Here is a 14,201-nt window from a genome sequence, read left to right as displayed (position 1 = left end):
GTGTTCAGTTCTTGGGGACGCCCCTGGGGTGGGACTGCTGGGTCCCACGGGGGCTCCTGCTCAGCTCGGTGAAGACCCTCCAAACTGTCTCCACCGGCCCCCCCATTCCATGCTCCCAGCAGCCGTGCAACCCCCCCCGACACCCTTGCCACCTTCTGTGTTCTGGTTTGGTTTTGATCTGGTCAACGTGAGTTGAGTTCTGGACACACTGCCTTGGAGATAACACAGCGACCTGGCCTTAGGAACGGCCCACAGACCCTACAGACAGAGGCTGACCCGGGGTCCCCGGTCACGGTGAGGACCCCAGGCTCCCCGTGCAGCCACCAGAAGCCACTTTTCTTCAAGGAAGCCACGGTCCAGGCCGCGTTTTCTTGGACAGGGAGAGCCCTGTCCTGGCACAGAGATGATTTTCCGTCTTTGGCAGCAAAGTGTCAGGATACAGGTGGTTCAAAACACGAAGCCACTTCAGGGGGTTTTGAGAGGACACGGGAGTGGGGAGCAGGAGCCAGGGCCCCCCAGGGCGCGGTGGGGTGATCAGGCTCTGGCCCCACCATGCAGGACCGTTATCTCTGCATGGCATCCCCACCCCGCCCCCGGGAGATTCCAGGAAAACCTCTAATTCTCGGAGCCCCCCCACCCCTTTCCTGTCTCCTGTTTTCATGCTGCTGAGTTGTCTGGGCTGCGGATGGTGGAGGGCACGGGGTCAGGACAGGCGATCAGGCCAAAGGAATCTTCATAACAAGAGTGTGGGAACGGCGCTTCCAGAAAGCTGCACGGCCAGAATCTGCCCCGAAATGCGTAAGGCATCTCCAGGGACCGACCCTGTCCTGCCCCCGGGGCCCAGGGCTCCCGGGGCCACTCATGACGGGCACCAGTCTTCTGACTGCATTTCTCCTGCTCGGGTGGGACGCAGGCTTCCAGCCTGAGAGGAGACACCATGGGGGGTGGGGGGAGTCTCGGAGACTTTCCAGAACAGAGCTGACCCCCCCCCCCCCCGAGAGCAGCCCACACGCCTGGGACCCTGAGACACCGGAGTCCCTCCCCGCTGCTCCCCACACCCTCTCTCGCCGGGTGAGGACACTGCCCGCCCCGTCCCTCATAAGGGATTCCCAGGGTAAGGGACGTGTCCAGGGCACCCAGTCAGTCAGAGGCAGGGCGAGAAGAGAAACACAGAGCTTCCATCATTTATTGAGCACCTTCTGTATACCAAGCCTCACGCAGAAAATGCAACAGGGAAAAAAGCATAATTCTGTTGTGAAGGAGGTTACTGTCAGAGCTCTAACAGGACAGAGATGGTGAGAGCTCACAGCAAGACAGCAGGTGAGCACCACTAAAGGACCAGGTACAAGGGCTGCACCAGCAATGGCAGGCACCTGACCATCCTCCGCAAGGAGGAGTCAAGGAGGGCTTCCTGGAGGAGGTGACTTCTGAGTCCACCCAGGTGAGAAGAACAGAACCGGGGACGTGGGCAGTTCTGATTTCGCCCCTCGCCACCCTCCTCCCCAACTCCACTTCCTCCCCACCTGTGGCAAATGACAGCCTGTGTGTCTCTTCATGACGTGGCAGCACTCCCGGATGTTTGCTTCACCCAGCTCTTCAGGGTCAGACTCTGATTTCACTGTCTGCTGCTATTTCTTCGATTTCTGCTTCATTAACTTCTGCTTTTATCCTTATTATTTTTCCTTGTCTCTGTCTTGCTTTCTTCCTCTTCTCCTAGCTTTTCACGTGGGACCTGGCAGTGGGCTGAAAAGGGACCCTCAAAACTTCGTGTCATCCAGAACCTCAGAGCGCAGCTTCATTTGGAAATAACTCTTCGCAGATACAATCAAGTTAAGATGTGGTCATCCTGGATGAGAGCGGCCCTAATCCGATGACAGATGTCCTTGTAAGAAGAGGAGGTTTGGACACAGACACACAGGGATGAACACACAGGCAGTCTGGTGATGCCTCTGCCAGCCAAGAGCAATGCCCAGAAGCTGGGGAGGCCTGGGGCGGACCCCCGTCAGAGCCCCAGAAGTTGGGCAGGCCTGGGGCAGATCCCCGTTAGAGCCCCCAGAAGCTGGGGAGGCCTGGGGTTGACCCCCCATCAGAGCCCCCAGAAGCAACCACCCCTGAGGAAGCCTTGATTTTGGGCATCTGGCTTCCAGAACTGTGAGGCAATAAATATTTGTTTTAAGCTGCCCAATTTTTTGACAATATGCTATAGTACCCTAGGAAACGAAGACACACAGCTCATTAATTTATCATTCTACTTTCTAAAGAAGCTATAAATTTCCCTCTAAGTACCAATTTCCTGCACGTTTTGATATGCGATGCTTTTATTCTCACTCAACCTAAATACTTTATAATTTTTTATCATGACAATCTTTAACTGCTAAACCATGCAAAAGCTCATTATTGATTTCCAAATGTACGGAGAGGCTTCTGGCTCTTTCTCTTTTCCTCTGGCTATCTTTTTATTAATGATTTGTAACTTTGACTATAGTCAAAGAATTCAGTTTCTGAGTACGAAAAAGTCTTAAACTCATCCCAAGATGCCCTAAAATAACATGTTGCACTGGGTACTTCATTCTCAACTTCTAAAGTTCTGATTTCCACACACCTTTCCAGGATCTCCACTGGAGCCCGAGCGTGCTCTCGAGGGACAGAGATGACACGAGGCAGATACTGTGTCCTCCCCAGTCACGGCCCCGCCGTCACACAAGCCCGGATGGGAAACACTGTGCTTCCCAGGGAGCTCACCACCACGTCCTCAGCACCCGGAACAGTGCCTGGCACATAGCAGCTGTTAGATAAACGTTGGGGGAATGAATGAACGAACGAACGGAGCCTCCTGGGAGACCAGGCTTCCCTATCAGTGGGTGCTTCTGAGCGTCCTCAGTCCATCTCCTAAGATACATTGCAGGGGCTTCCCTGGTGGCGCAGCGGTTAAGAGTCCGCCTGCCAAGGCAGAGGTCACGGCTTCAGTCCCAGCTCCAGGAAGATCCCACATGCCGCGGAGCAACAAAGCCCGTGTGCCAAAAAAAAAAAATAAAATAAAATAAAATAAAATACATCGTAAGACAACAGTGGGAGGTCTCAAAAAGATATCTGCACCAGAATGGTCCTTGCAGCGCTTAAAAATTTTTTTTAATCCAACCAGCAACAATAAGAGATTGCTTAAATCAAGTTAGAAACATCTGTATAACAAAATATGCTGCACTATTAAATCGTGGTTTTAATAAACGTAGTGATCACGTCACGTTTGGTTTAAAACACCAAAAAGCAGGATTCAGAATCACATGTAGTCAGGGAATGCCCTGGTAGTCCAGTGGTTGGGACTCTGTGCTTTCACTGCTGGGGCCCAGGTTCAATCCCTGGTTGGGGAAATAAGATCCTGCAAGTTGCATGGCATGGCCAAAAAAAAAAATTTTATATACATAGTCAAAAGAATGAAAACACAAGCCATAGACTGGAAGAAAAATCTGCAAAATACGTATGTCTGAAAAAGGACTTGTATGCAAAATGTACAAAAAGCTCTTAAAACTCAACAATAAGAAAACAACCCGACTGGAAAACAGACAAAAGACCTCACCAAGGAAGATCCGCAAATGACAAATAAGCACAGGAGAGACACTCCACCTCACACGTCACCAGGGAAACACGAACTAAAACAACACGAGGGGCTTCCCTGGGGCCGCCGTGGTTGAGGATCCGCCGGCCAGTGCAGGGGACGCGGGTCTGATCCCTGGTCCGGGAAGAGGCCTCGGAGCAGCTAAGCCCGTGCACCACAGCTATTGAGCCCGTGCGCCACAACTATTGAAGCCTGCTTGCCTAGAGCCCGTGCTCCACAACAAGAGAAGCCACTGCAATAAGAAGCCCGCGCGCCGCAATGAAGAGTAGCCCCTGCTCGCCACAACTAGAGAAAGCCCTCTCGCAGCAACGGAGATCCAACGCAGCCAATAAATAAATAAATTTATTAACAAACAAACAAACAAAACCCCTCACGCGGATGTTTATAGCAGGCTTATTCACAGGTGCTAAAACCTGGAAACGACCAAGATGTCGTTGAGCAGGTGATGGATAAGCGAACTGTGGTCCGTCCAGAGAGCGGAGTATCACTCAGCCCCAGAAAGAAATGAGCTGTTAGGTCACGAGAAGGCTTGGAGGGAGCGTCAGTGCGTATCACTAAGTGAAAGAAATGTCCGAAAAGACTACATGCTGTGACTCCAACTCTATGACCTTCTGGAAAAGGCGAAAGAATGGCGACAGTGAAAGGATCGGGGGTCGCCGGGGGTCGGGAGGGGGTGAACAGGGGGAGCATCAGGGATTTTTAGGGCAGTGGCTACTCTGTGTGACACGGTGATGGTGGAAACGTGTCATACGTTTGCCCAAACCCACAGAACGTACACCACGCGTGAACCCTCAGGTGAGCTGCAGACTTTCGCTCATGTTGACAGTGACGTATCAACGCTGGCTGTCATCCCCCCCCCGGAATGCTGGTGCTCTGAGGCCTGTCTGGGCCGGGGAGGGCCATGGCTACCCACCGTGCCCCCAGCCACCCCTGGACCCCAGCCTCAGCCTCCCCCGAACCTCGCCGCCTCCACCACTCTCCACAAGACCTTGGGACCCGCTGTCTGGCGCTAAGAGCGCCCGGGACCCTCCCGCCCCCCACCCAGAACCCCGGGAGCCCCAGCCCAGCCCTCCTGCCCCCCCACCCCCAGCTGGTCTCTAAACCCTCCTTACTCCATCCTCTCGGCCCCAGGTCCCTGCCTGCCCCCCCCACCCCCGCCACTCAGGGACGCGGGCATCTCCACGGACCAAGGAAGACGTCATCCGGGCCAAAGACGGGGCACCCACCTCCTTTTCCTTCTTACTTTCAAGGACTTTGGTCTTTTTAAGCAGTCGCGGGTTCACAGCAAGCATCACAGACAGACACACGACCTCCCACACGGCTCCCGTCCCCACACACGCGCCCCCGTCCCCACACACGCGCCCTCCCGTCCCCACACACGCGCCCCCGTCCCCACACACGCGCCCCCGTCCCCACACACGCGCCCGCGTCCCCACACACGCGCCCCCGTCCCCACACACGCGCCCCCGTCCCCACACACGCGCCCCCGTCCCCACACACGCGCCCTCCCGTCCCCACACACGCGCCCCCGTCCCCACACACGCGCCCCCGTCCCCACACACGCGCCCCCGTCCCCACACACGCCCCCTCCCGTCCCCACACACGCCCCCTCCCGTCCCCACACACGCGCCCCCGTCCCCACACACGCGCCCCCGTCCCCACACACGCGCCCTCCCGTCCCCACACACGCGCCCCCGTCCCCACACACGCGCCCCCTGTCCCCACACACGCGCCCCCGTCCCCACACACGCCCCCTCCCGTCCCCACACACGCCCCCTCCCGTCCCCACACACGCGCCCCCGTCCCCACACACGCGCCCCCGTCCCCACACACGCGCCCTCCCGTCCCCACACACGCGCCCCCGTCCCCACACACGCGCCCTCCCGTCCCCACACACGCGCCCTCCCGTCCCCACACACGCGCCCCCGTCCCCACACACGCGCCCCCGTCCCCACACACGCGCCCTCCCGTCCCCACACACGCGTCCCCGTCCCCACACACGCGCCCCCGTCCCCACACACGCGCCCTCCCGTCCCCACACACGCGCCCCCGTCCCCACACACGCGCCCCCGTCCCCACACACGCGCCCCCGTCCCCACACACGCGCCCTCCCGTCCCCACACACACGCCCTCCCGTCCCCACACACGCGCCCCCGTCCCCACACACGCCCCCCGTCCCCACACACGCGCCCCCGCGCCCGGCCCCCCCTCCACAGCGCCGCCTGCCCCCCCCCCCCCCCGGGGCAGAGGGAGGGAGACGGCGGCCTCGCGTCAGGCCCCGCCCAGCTCCACCGCAGCACAGCCAGGCCGCGGCCTGGACGGCCAGTCCCCGCGCCCGCCGCCCCCACACCCCCCGCCGCCTCCGCGCGGCCCGGCCCGCGCTCCGGCGGCTCTCTGCGGCTCCGGCCTCCCACGGCTTTGGGACGGCCGAGCTGCCCCCGGGCCCCGTGAGACGGCCCAGCCCCGCACCCTGGGGACGCGCCTTCGTCCAGGGCCTGCCTCCCCCGTGCCGGCCCCACGCCACCCTCGCCACCCTGAGGACGCGGCCCCCGGACGGGACGTGGACGCGCCCCCTCCACCTCGGCTTCCCCGGTGGCCACCCCCCCCCCCCCCCCCCCCCCCCGGCACGGGAAGGCCTGGACGATCGGCGTGCCAGGGGCATGCACGGCCCCTCCTAGACCCTCGGGAGTTCGATGCCGGCGCAGCCTGTGGACGCCTCTGTCTGCCGCCAGAATGCCTCATGCAGTGCTGGTCACCAGGAAACACAGGCTGACCCTCCGCACAGGATCACCAGATGCACCTGATGCCCAGCGTGGACCACAGCCCTCAGGAAGGGCCACCTGGGTCCTGACAGAACTCACGTCCAGAAGAGCTGCCGGCCGGGTTCTCCCCGAGCAGTGCCCCCCCCCCCCCCCCCCCCCCCCCCCCCCCCCCCGCCAAGGGAAACACAGCATAACCTGCTCATCTCATGAAAGACACAGAGGGCGCCTGGGCCACCGGATATCTGACCAACGGACCAGGGGAAGCCACCACCGCTAGACGGGGCACCCTGCCAGCGCAGGGCAGCATCGGCGAGAACTCGGCAGAGGGCGGGGGCCCGGCTTAGCGAGACCACAAGCTCACCTGGTCCTTCGGGAGCAGATGGCAACCATATTCAAGAGCCACAAACACACGCAGACACGTGGCCCCCAGAGCCCTTCCTGAGACGTCTGCGTATAAACCCCTTTTGTCTTTTAAATCATTTCTTTGGCATAAAGGTGTTTTCTGGAGGGGAAAAAATCTGAAAGCCATAAAACAGAAAATGACAGAAAGCGTAAATGACACATCCACATCAGAGAAAACTTTACAGCCACAAGATGCCACCAAATGGCTACCAATACGGACACAGGACAACATGAGCACACTTGATGCCACTGAAGTTCCCGCTGGAAATGGCCAAGATGGGAAATCCCACGTCACGTATGTTTTACCACAATAAAAGAGACCCTCAAACGTGAAGTGCCTCAAGCTGTCCTTTCTTTACTAAGAAGAAAAAAATCATGCGAAAAAAAGCACATGTATACAATTAACCACACCCGTATGTAAGCGTGTCCTGCGAAGCAAGGGAAGTTCTCCGGAAAACATAGGATTGGTACATAGGTGCGGGGTCACGGGGGCATTTCTGTAAAGTAATCCCTCCTGCACCATTTAAGACCCACTATATCAAGGGGACCATGGTCCGCTCGCCCGGAAGACTGCACCCCGGGGAGACCCCGAGGCTGTGTTCTGCCAGCAAGTGTGGACTGTTTGCCCCTCTCCAGCCGCCACCTCCTCACCGGCTCACTCACCGAGGCCCGGGCACCGGGTGCCGCACCCCAGCCAGGGCAGCGCCCCGAGAGCTGGGCCATCCCCACAGGCCTGTGCAGACAGCTGCAGCCTCTGAACTTATCGGGGTCTCGCACACGCGCTTCCTGCTCGCGACACAAGAGGAGAAAACTGTTCCTCCCAGGCTTCCGGCCTGGCCGGCCTCTTTCAGAGAGAGGGGCCCAGGACTCAGCTCGCCCAGGCCCCAAAGCAAGAGCCTTTCCTGCCCCCAGCCACGGCGGCTCCCTGGGTGCCCTGGCCAGCAGATGCAGCAGAAGATGAGACGCGCGTGGGGTTTCGGGACACCTTAAGGCACTTCACGTTTGAGGGTCTCAGGTCCACTTGGGCATCCACTGCAAACACTGGGGGTGCTCTTCCCAGCAAAACGCACTCGTCTGTAAAATCCAGCAGATCAGCCTCAAAGCCTGGAACCTAGGTCTTCCAGCTCACCCTACCTCTTCCAGACCTCAGTCCTCACCTGTCAAAGGCAGGTAACAAACTGCCTCTCCAGGCAAGAATGATCAATGAATCCTCCTAAACCCCTATCCTCACCCCAGCCTCTCTCCCAAGCTCCAAACTCATAGCCTCTTTGACGACTCAAACACATCCGAAGCCTTACTCCTAATTTTTCCTGTCCAACACGGTCTCTTCCCACTGTCCCCTTCTTGGCAACTGGTAACCCCTTCACTCAGGATGCAGACCAAACCCCAGGAGTCCCAGTCCATGTCTCTTTTCTCACCCCACCCCCAATCCACCAGCAAGACTGGGAAGGCCCCCCAAAGCAAACGGCCCATCTGACCCTCTCACCCCACCCCCAGGGGAGAGTAGCACCGCCAGCACCGCCACCTCCGCCAGCTGTAACAACCAAAAGCATCTCAGCCACTGCAAATGTGCCCTGGGGGCAAAAGGTCCCCCACTGAGACCCTCTGCTCTAGTCTCACTCTGCGGCCTCAGCTCAGGTCTGGCCTGGACCCTGCCCCTGGCCTCCTAATGGGCTCCCTGCCTCGGTCCAGCGAAGAGGTCACAGCCTGTGAGACGTGTCACCTGGCTGGGGTCATCTGTGAACAAGTTGAGTTATGAGAATGTACTGTCACCCGCCTGACCCTCCCTCTGCAAACGTGCAGGAAACAAGCACCCCTCCACCTCTGTCCTCAGGCGGAGGACTTGACTCCCCTCCTACACGGAGACCTTGGAAGTAACCAAAGATTAAGGCCACGTGACCATATTCACCCATCAACTGAAAAACAGGTTTTTAAATTAAAACAGCCAGAGCTGGCTAGGGCGGGTGGCTACAACCCCACTGTCTGCCAATGGGGCTTGAGTTAATGCAACATCTGGAGAGCTCCTTGACGAGACCAACGAGATTTCTGAGACCCAGTAATTCCACCCAGAATCTCAGTAATTCCACCTCTGAAAAGCTGTACTAAACAATACTACATACAGAAAAAAAAAAAAACCTATGTACAGATACTTTTAATATTAAAAAACTGGAAACAACTCAACTGTCCAATCATGAGGGAAACATTGAGAAAAGTTACTGGATCTTCTCAGTACCTTACACAATCATTCACAGCAAGGACTATGGAGAACGGCTAATAAACGAACAACACAAAATACAAAATTGCGTCTGTAACGTGGTTCCAGCTAGGCTTCAAAACCACAATGCGGTGCGAACAGGTGGAAAGGACTCCAGGTGATTTCTACTTCTTCCTTCCACTTCTGAACTTTTCAAATTTCCTTTAAGAGCCATGTATGACTTTAACCTGTATTTTAACGGATTGTTTCAAAGGTAAGAAATAAATCCATTCCTTTGGGTTAAGGCTCTGTGTCCACAGGAACCCGCGTCAGAAGTAAACCACCACTGGGCTCAGGGACGTGGAGGTGCTTAAAACAGACCTGGGCCCCAGTTGGGGTCCCATTCAGTCCCCAGTCCTCATGGAGACGGGGGGGGGGGGGTAGGTCGTGATACAAGGACCACAGGGAGGAACCTGAGGCAGCCCCACAGAGAGTGCTGGGTGGCCAGTGAGGGGTAGGGAAAGCTGGACAGGTCCACGAGAGGTGCCGGCCCCAGCCTGCTGCTTCCCAGCCCGAGCCGGCACGAGGAACCACGAAGGGGGTGAGAGGTGTCACTGGTGCAGGAGTGACCTGGGGGTCTCTCTCCTCAGGAGAGGGGGGCCGGGTCAGGCACATACTCTCCCCCCACAGCACACATCTGAGGGGCAGGCCGGCCTCCATCGCGTCCCAGAGACACAGATCAACGTGGAATCTGACCTCCAACGGCCCCGCCACACTCTCTATCAGGGCTGCTTTCCTTCACCCCCAGTGCCCATGGCGTCGCCAGTGGGTTGCCTGAGTTAAGAACTGCCAGGGACCCCACAAGCTACAGCCACAGCCAGCTGTTCCCACATGTCTGCCCAGCCATCCAGGAGGCCTCCTGAGACCCTGAGCCACCGGAGGAAAAGGGGATGCTGTGGCGGGGTCGATGCCACCACGGCCTCCCTGCCCAGGCCACTGCAAAGAGCCGCAGGAGGCTGGCCCCAACCCGCCCTGGGCACCTGGTGGTGGAGGGGAGGCCCGACAGGGCACCGCCCCCCACACCTGCGCGGGGGACCAAGTGCCCGAGCCACTGACCTTCTCCAGCTTCTCGAAGTGCTCCCGCAGGAACCTCATGGGGCGCTCGGGCTTGGCGATGCACAGCTGCACGATGCAGTCCTTGAGCACCTGCTGGACGCTGTGCTTCTGCACGTAGAGCTCGCAGCCCCTCAGGCCATCGTCCTCCTCCAGCTGCTGCGCTGATGGCGAGGCCATGCTGACCCGCTGCCCGCTTCCTGCCGAGGAAAACTCGAGTCCTGCGGGCCCGCGGGGAGGGCGCCCGCGGCCGTGGGCACGCGTCTCACACGCACCCTGAGGTGTACCCGGTGGCCCACGTGAGCGGGGCACACGCCAGGCTCCCGCCTAAGGCCTCTCACCCTGGGGGGCAAGGCGCACCTCCAAGCGGATGCTGCCGGCGGGGATGGCGGCCGGGAAGCCTGACGGCGGAGGAAGGAGGGCGCGGGCCCTGCAGCCCAGCGGGAACGGGGTCTCCCGGGCGCCCACCTCTGCCCCTGCGGGGGACAGGGTGCGGCTGGAGGGCCCCCCGCGAGCTCCCGGGAAGGTGGCAGGGGGCGGGGGAGGGGAGCTATCACAGGCCCCGCAGGAGGAGAGAGGGAAACCGGGAAACACGCGGAGCCCCGGCACGGGCCCCCGCAAAGATGGGCCGGGCGAGCAACGGCAGGGCCGCGCGCTGGGCCAGGCCAGCAGGACGCCCGGAACCCGGCCCACCCGCGCGGCGCACGCAGCCCCGGGACCCCGGCCGGCGGGGACCCCGGCGCAGACCCCTCCCCGCCCCGCGGTACCTGGATGCGCGGCACGGAGGCCGGAGGCGGCGGCGCGGGGACGCGGGCGCGGCGGGCGAGCGGGGCGAGCGGGGCGAGCGGGGCCCGCACTGCAGCGGCGCCGCCTCCGCCCGCCGCCCTCCGCCCCCGCGCCGCCGCCCGCCCGCCCGCCGGCCTCCCCCCTCGCCCTACCTGCCCGCCCCTCGGCGCCCGTCTCCCCTCCCCCCAGACCTCCCCGCACCGGCAGCCGGCCTCCCGCTGGCCCCCTCCCCCTTTCCCCCCTCCTCCCTCCCCCCCCCCCCGCCCCCGCGGCATGCAGACGGACAGGCCTCACGCCGGACAGACCCACAGATCCACTGCCACCGGCCCCCAGGGTCCCCCCTCACATCTCCACCCCCTTCACTGGAGACCCTGCGATTGTCCAGATGGCCCACCCTGGCTGGGGGCAGCCCCCTGGGGCCTTAGGGGTGATGGCCGGGACCCTCTCCACCCCTTCACAGCTGCAGTGTCACACCTACCTGTCACAGGGCCTGCCCTGGTGGCCAGGCAGGTCCAGGCTACCCCTTTCCTTGGTTAAGGGCACCCGCTTCACCCAGATGCTCTGGGGGAAATCACAGGGTCACCCACCCACAGGTCCCACCACCCACAGCCCCTAATCCACCAGCCCAGGCCTGCAAGAACGGGAATGGCCCTTATCTTCCTGTTGCCTGAAGTCGCGCTTTTCCCCCATTCTGCCAGAGCCGTGGTGGAAGCGTCACCTGAGGCAGCTGGGGGTCTCCATCCTTTACCTGGAGTGCTCTAAACGCCAGGAGGTGGGGTAGGGATCCGAGGCCTTGAAGGGGAAGACCTCTGCCCCCCACCGGTGCACGCTGCCCTGTCCACACAGCTACACCACAGGGCGGCCGGCTGCCCCACGCGCCCCAGCAGGGCTGAGGCTGGCACAAAGCTAAAGAACAGGCCGCGCGCAGGTGGTCAGACTGGGAGCCCCCTCCTGCCTCCCCATCCCCTGCCCTCAACGTGCGTCCTGGCCCACCCCCATCTCAGGTGCAGTCACACCTGTCCCTGTCGCACCTATCACAAGAGTCATTTTCGGGAACTGAAGTCCAGTCTCCACCGAATCAAAGCTTCAGCCCACCACCAGTTTACACCTCCGGCTGCTTCTCAGCTCTGCGCCTGGGGTGCCCAGGCCACCTCTCCGCCTCACTGCCCCTCCCCGTCCCCTCCGGTTGCCGCCAGCTCCTCCAGGGTGGCCTTGTGGAGAGGATGACAAAAAATTGGGGCCAGGTTTCACCTGACAGACCTGCTCCAGGGCTGGCTTTTGTTCCCAGACTCTCCTGGGATGCTCCAGGGATCTCTGCAGGAACCTTCCCCCTGCACGGTTCCGTGGGAGGGGGAGACCCTCCCTGAGGATGGCCTTCTAACCCCAAGCCCCCCCGCCGACACGCACACCCTCATCCTGCCCGACGCTCTGCCCTGGCAGAGAGCCCCCGGGACTGTGTCTTGCAAGACAAGGGCCTCTCTGGGTTCAGGGGCTGGCGGCTGGGTGAGCGGAGCCCACCAGCAACTTGGTCCCTCGGCCTCTCTCAGCTGTGACTGGACAAGCCCCGTCCTCACACCACCGTGGTGGCAGCTCCCTCCAGCCTCTCCCCTGCAGACCCTTCCAGGTCACTCAGGTACCTGTTAGTATTTCAGAGGCCCCCACCTTCCGGGGGCTGCAGGTGGGTTCCCCCTGAGAACTCCCCCCCCCACCTTCCTCCGGCAATAGTGCAGGGCCAGGCCCCCCACCTGTGGCCCAGCCCAAGGACAACCCCCGCCCACCTTTCTCCCGTGGGTCCGGCCCCCTGCGTCGCTTGAGTGGAAGGGAAACGCTTCTAGCGCATCCGGCTTGCTCACGGCCTCAGGGAGGGAGCCAGGGACCCGCGAGCAAGCCTGGCCTCACTGTGGTCGGGCTGTCACCAGCCAGGCTCTGCCGTGACGGCACAGGTGGTCGTCTGCAGCTGGTCCACGTGGCTCCACCCTGAGCTACACGACCCCCCCACCCCCTCCCCCTGTGGCGGGGCGGGGCCGGGGGAAGCTGAGGGGACCGCTGGTGGCCCGTGGCCTTACGTGAGGATGGCGGGAGTGCCCGTCACGGAGCCGGGCCAGGAACCGCATGGATGAGTGTTGCCACGCACAGCTGGGTCGAGGTGACCACCCTACTGGACGGTGACGCGCGCCGGTCTATTGGGCGTCCTGGAAACACGCAGTGCTGACCTTGTCAGCATTCAAAAGCCCCAGCAAGTCGTGATCTGCGTGTTCCCTCCACCCACAGGGAAGGACCCATCCCACACGTGCCCGTCACGTCCCCTGCAGAAGGGCGTCACGTGCCCCAGCGCCGGGGTCCTCATCTCACCCCTGGAACCCAAGTCACTAAGTCTTGCAAAGGTCCAATTTCAAAACCGCATTGTTTTCCAACACCCCTCCGCCCCCCGCCCCAAACTCCTGGCTCTGCCAAGTCCAGCTCACCCGCCAAGATTCAACGGTGACGTTGCTTCTGCAAGGAACTCTCCCTGTGGCTCCTGCACCTGTGGGCCAGGTTGGGGCCTGGGGGTGCCACCCAGGGCTCCCTGCAGCCGCAGCTCCGTCCTAAGTGCGCCGGGGCCGTTGGCTGAACCTCTGTCCCCGCTCCACCAACCGTGCTGAGAGCCCCAGGGAGCACCTGGGCTGTCCCTGCAGACCCTGGCTGAGGGACAGCCCGAAGCCGTGTGTCTTGTTCTTCAGACCCTGCAGGGCGAGGAGACAGACACAGCTACCTGCCTAGTGAGGAAAGGAGTGTTCTCACCACCTGCCCCAGCCGGCGCTGCGGTGGGCTCTACGGGGAGCTCTACCTGGGAGAGCCACGGCATCTTCCCACCCGTGTCGTCGAGGCGGGTGCGGCTCTCAGCCCAGCCCACAGGGAGGAACTGAGGGGAGGCGGCTGGGAGCAGAGGGAGAAGCACCAATGCTGCCAGTTACAGCTCTTCCAGCCACGTCCCTGGGGTCGAGCTAATTCCTCCCCGGAGTAGAGCCTGCAGGGCCTGTGGGGACACAGGAGAAGAGCCAGGGCGGGAGAGCAGGGAGGACAGAGCGGGGACAGGAGGGAGGGACAGGCCTGGTGCGGCCGTGGGGCTCCTGAGAGGCGGCAGGAGACACAGGAACCAGTCCATGCGTCTGATCGACACACTGCTCCAGGGGATGGTTGGGGGTGTGGCGGGCGGCGCCCAGGCGCATCCAAGGCGCTCCCAGCAGAGAACCCAGCCCTGGTCTCGAGGGCCGCCTTCAGGGGACACAGCTGAGCCCTGCCTGGACTCCTGACCCACAGACGGAATCAGGGAGTGTGAGGTCCTGAGTTC

At 61.4% G+C, this 14,201-nt stretch overlaps 1 protein-coding gene across 7 annotated transcripts in view; it reads right to left on the bottom strand.

Annotated features, from left to right (window-relative positions):
* PRKAR1B (protein kinase cAMP-dependent type I regulatory subunit beta) overlaps positions 1-13,204 on the bottom strand; it is an 80,361-nt gene extending 67,157 nt beyond the window's left edge. For 4 of the 7 annotated variants that reach the window (XM_057749184.1, XM_057749189.1, XM_057749188.1 and 1 more), the window contains exons 1-3: positions 12,937-13,204; positions 11,902-12,081; positions 10,088-10,284 (exon numbers count right to left, since the gene is read on the bottom strand). In XM_057749184.1, the coding sequence (XP_057605167.1) occupies positions 10,088-10,284; positions 11,902-11,917 (213 nt within the window). In that variant the 5' untranslated portion in view covers positions 11,918-12,081; positions 12,937-13,204. Of the gene's footprint in view, positions 1-10,087; positions 10,285-10,425; positions 10,537-10,851; positions 10,971-11,901; positions 12,082-12,936 lie in introns of those variants that run through there. The other 3 variants (XM_057749187.1, XM_057749185.1, XM_057749186.1) reach the window with 3 other exon arrangements.
* Between the last annotated feature and the right edge of the window lie 997 nt (positions 13,205-14,201).

This window comes from Hippopotamus amphibius, chromosome 9 (assembly GCF_030028045.1).
Source record: "Hippopotamus amphibius kiboko isolate mHipAmp2 chromosome 9, mHipAmp2.hap2, whole genome shotgun sequence".
Lineage (NCBI taxonomy): Eukaryota > Metazoa > Chordata > Mammalia > Artiodactyla > Hippopotamidae > Hippopotamus > Hippopotamus amphibius.
The sequence above is the reverse complement of the archived record's forward strand: the minus strand, read 5'-3'. Positions and strand labels throughout refer to the sequence as shown.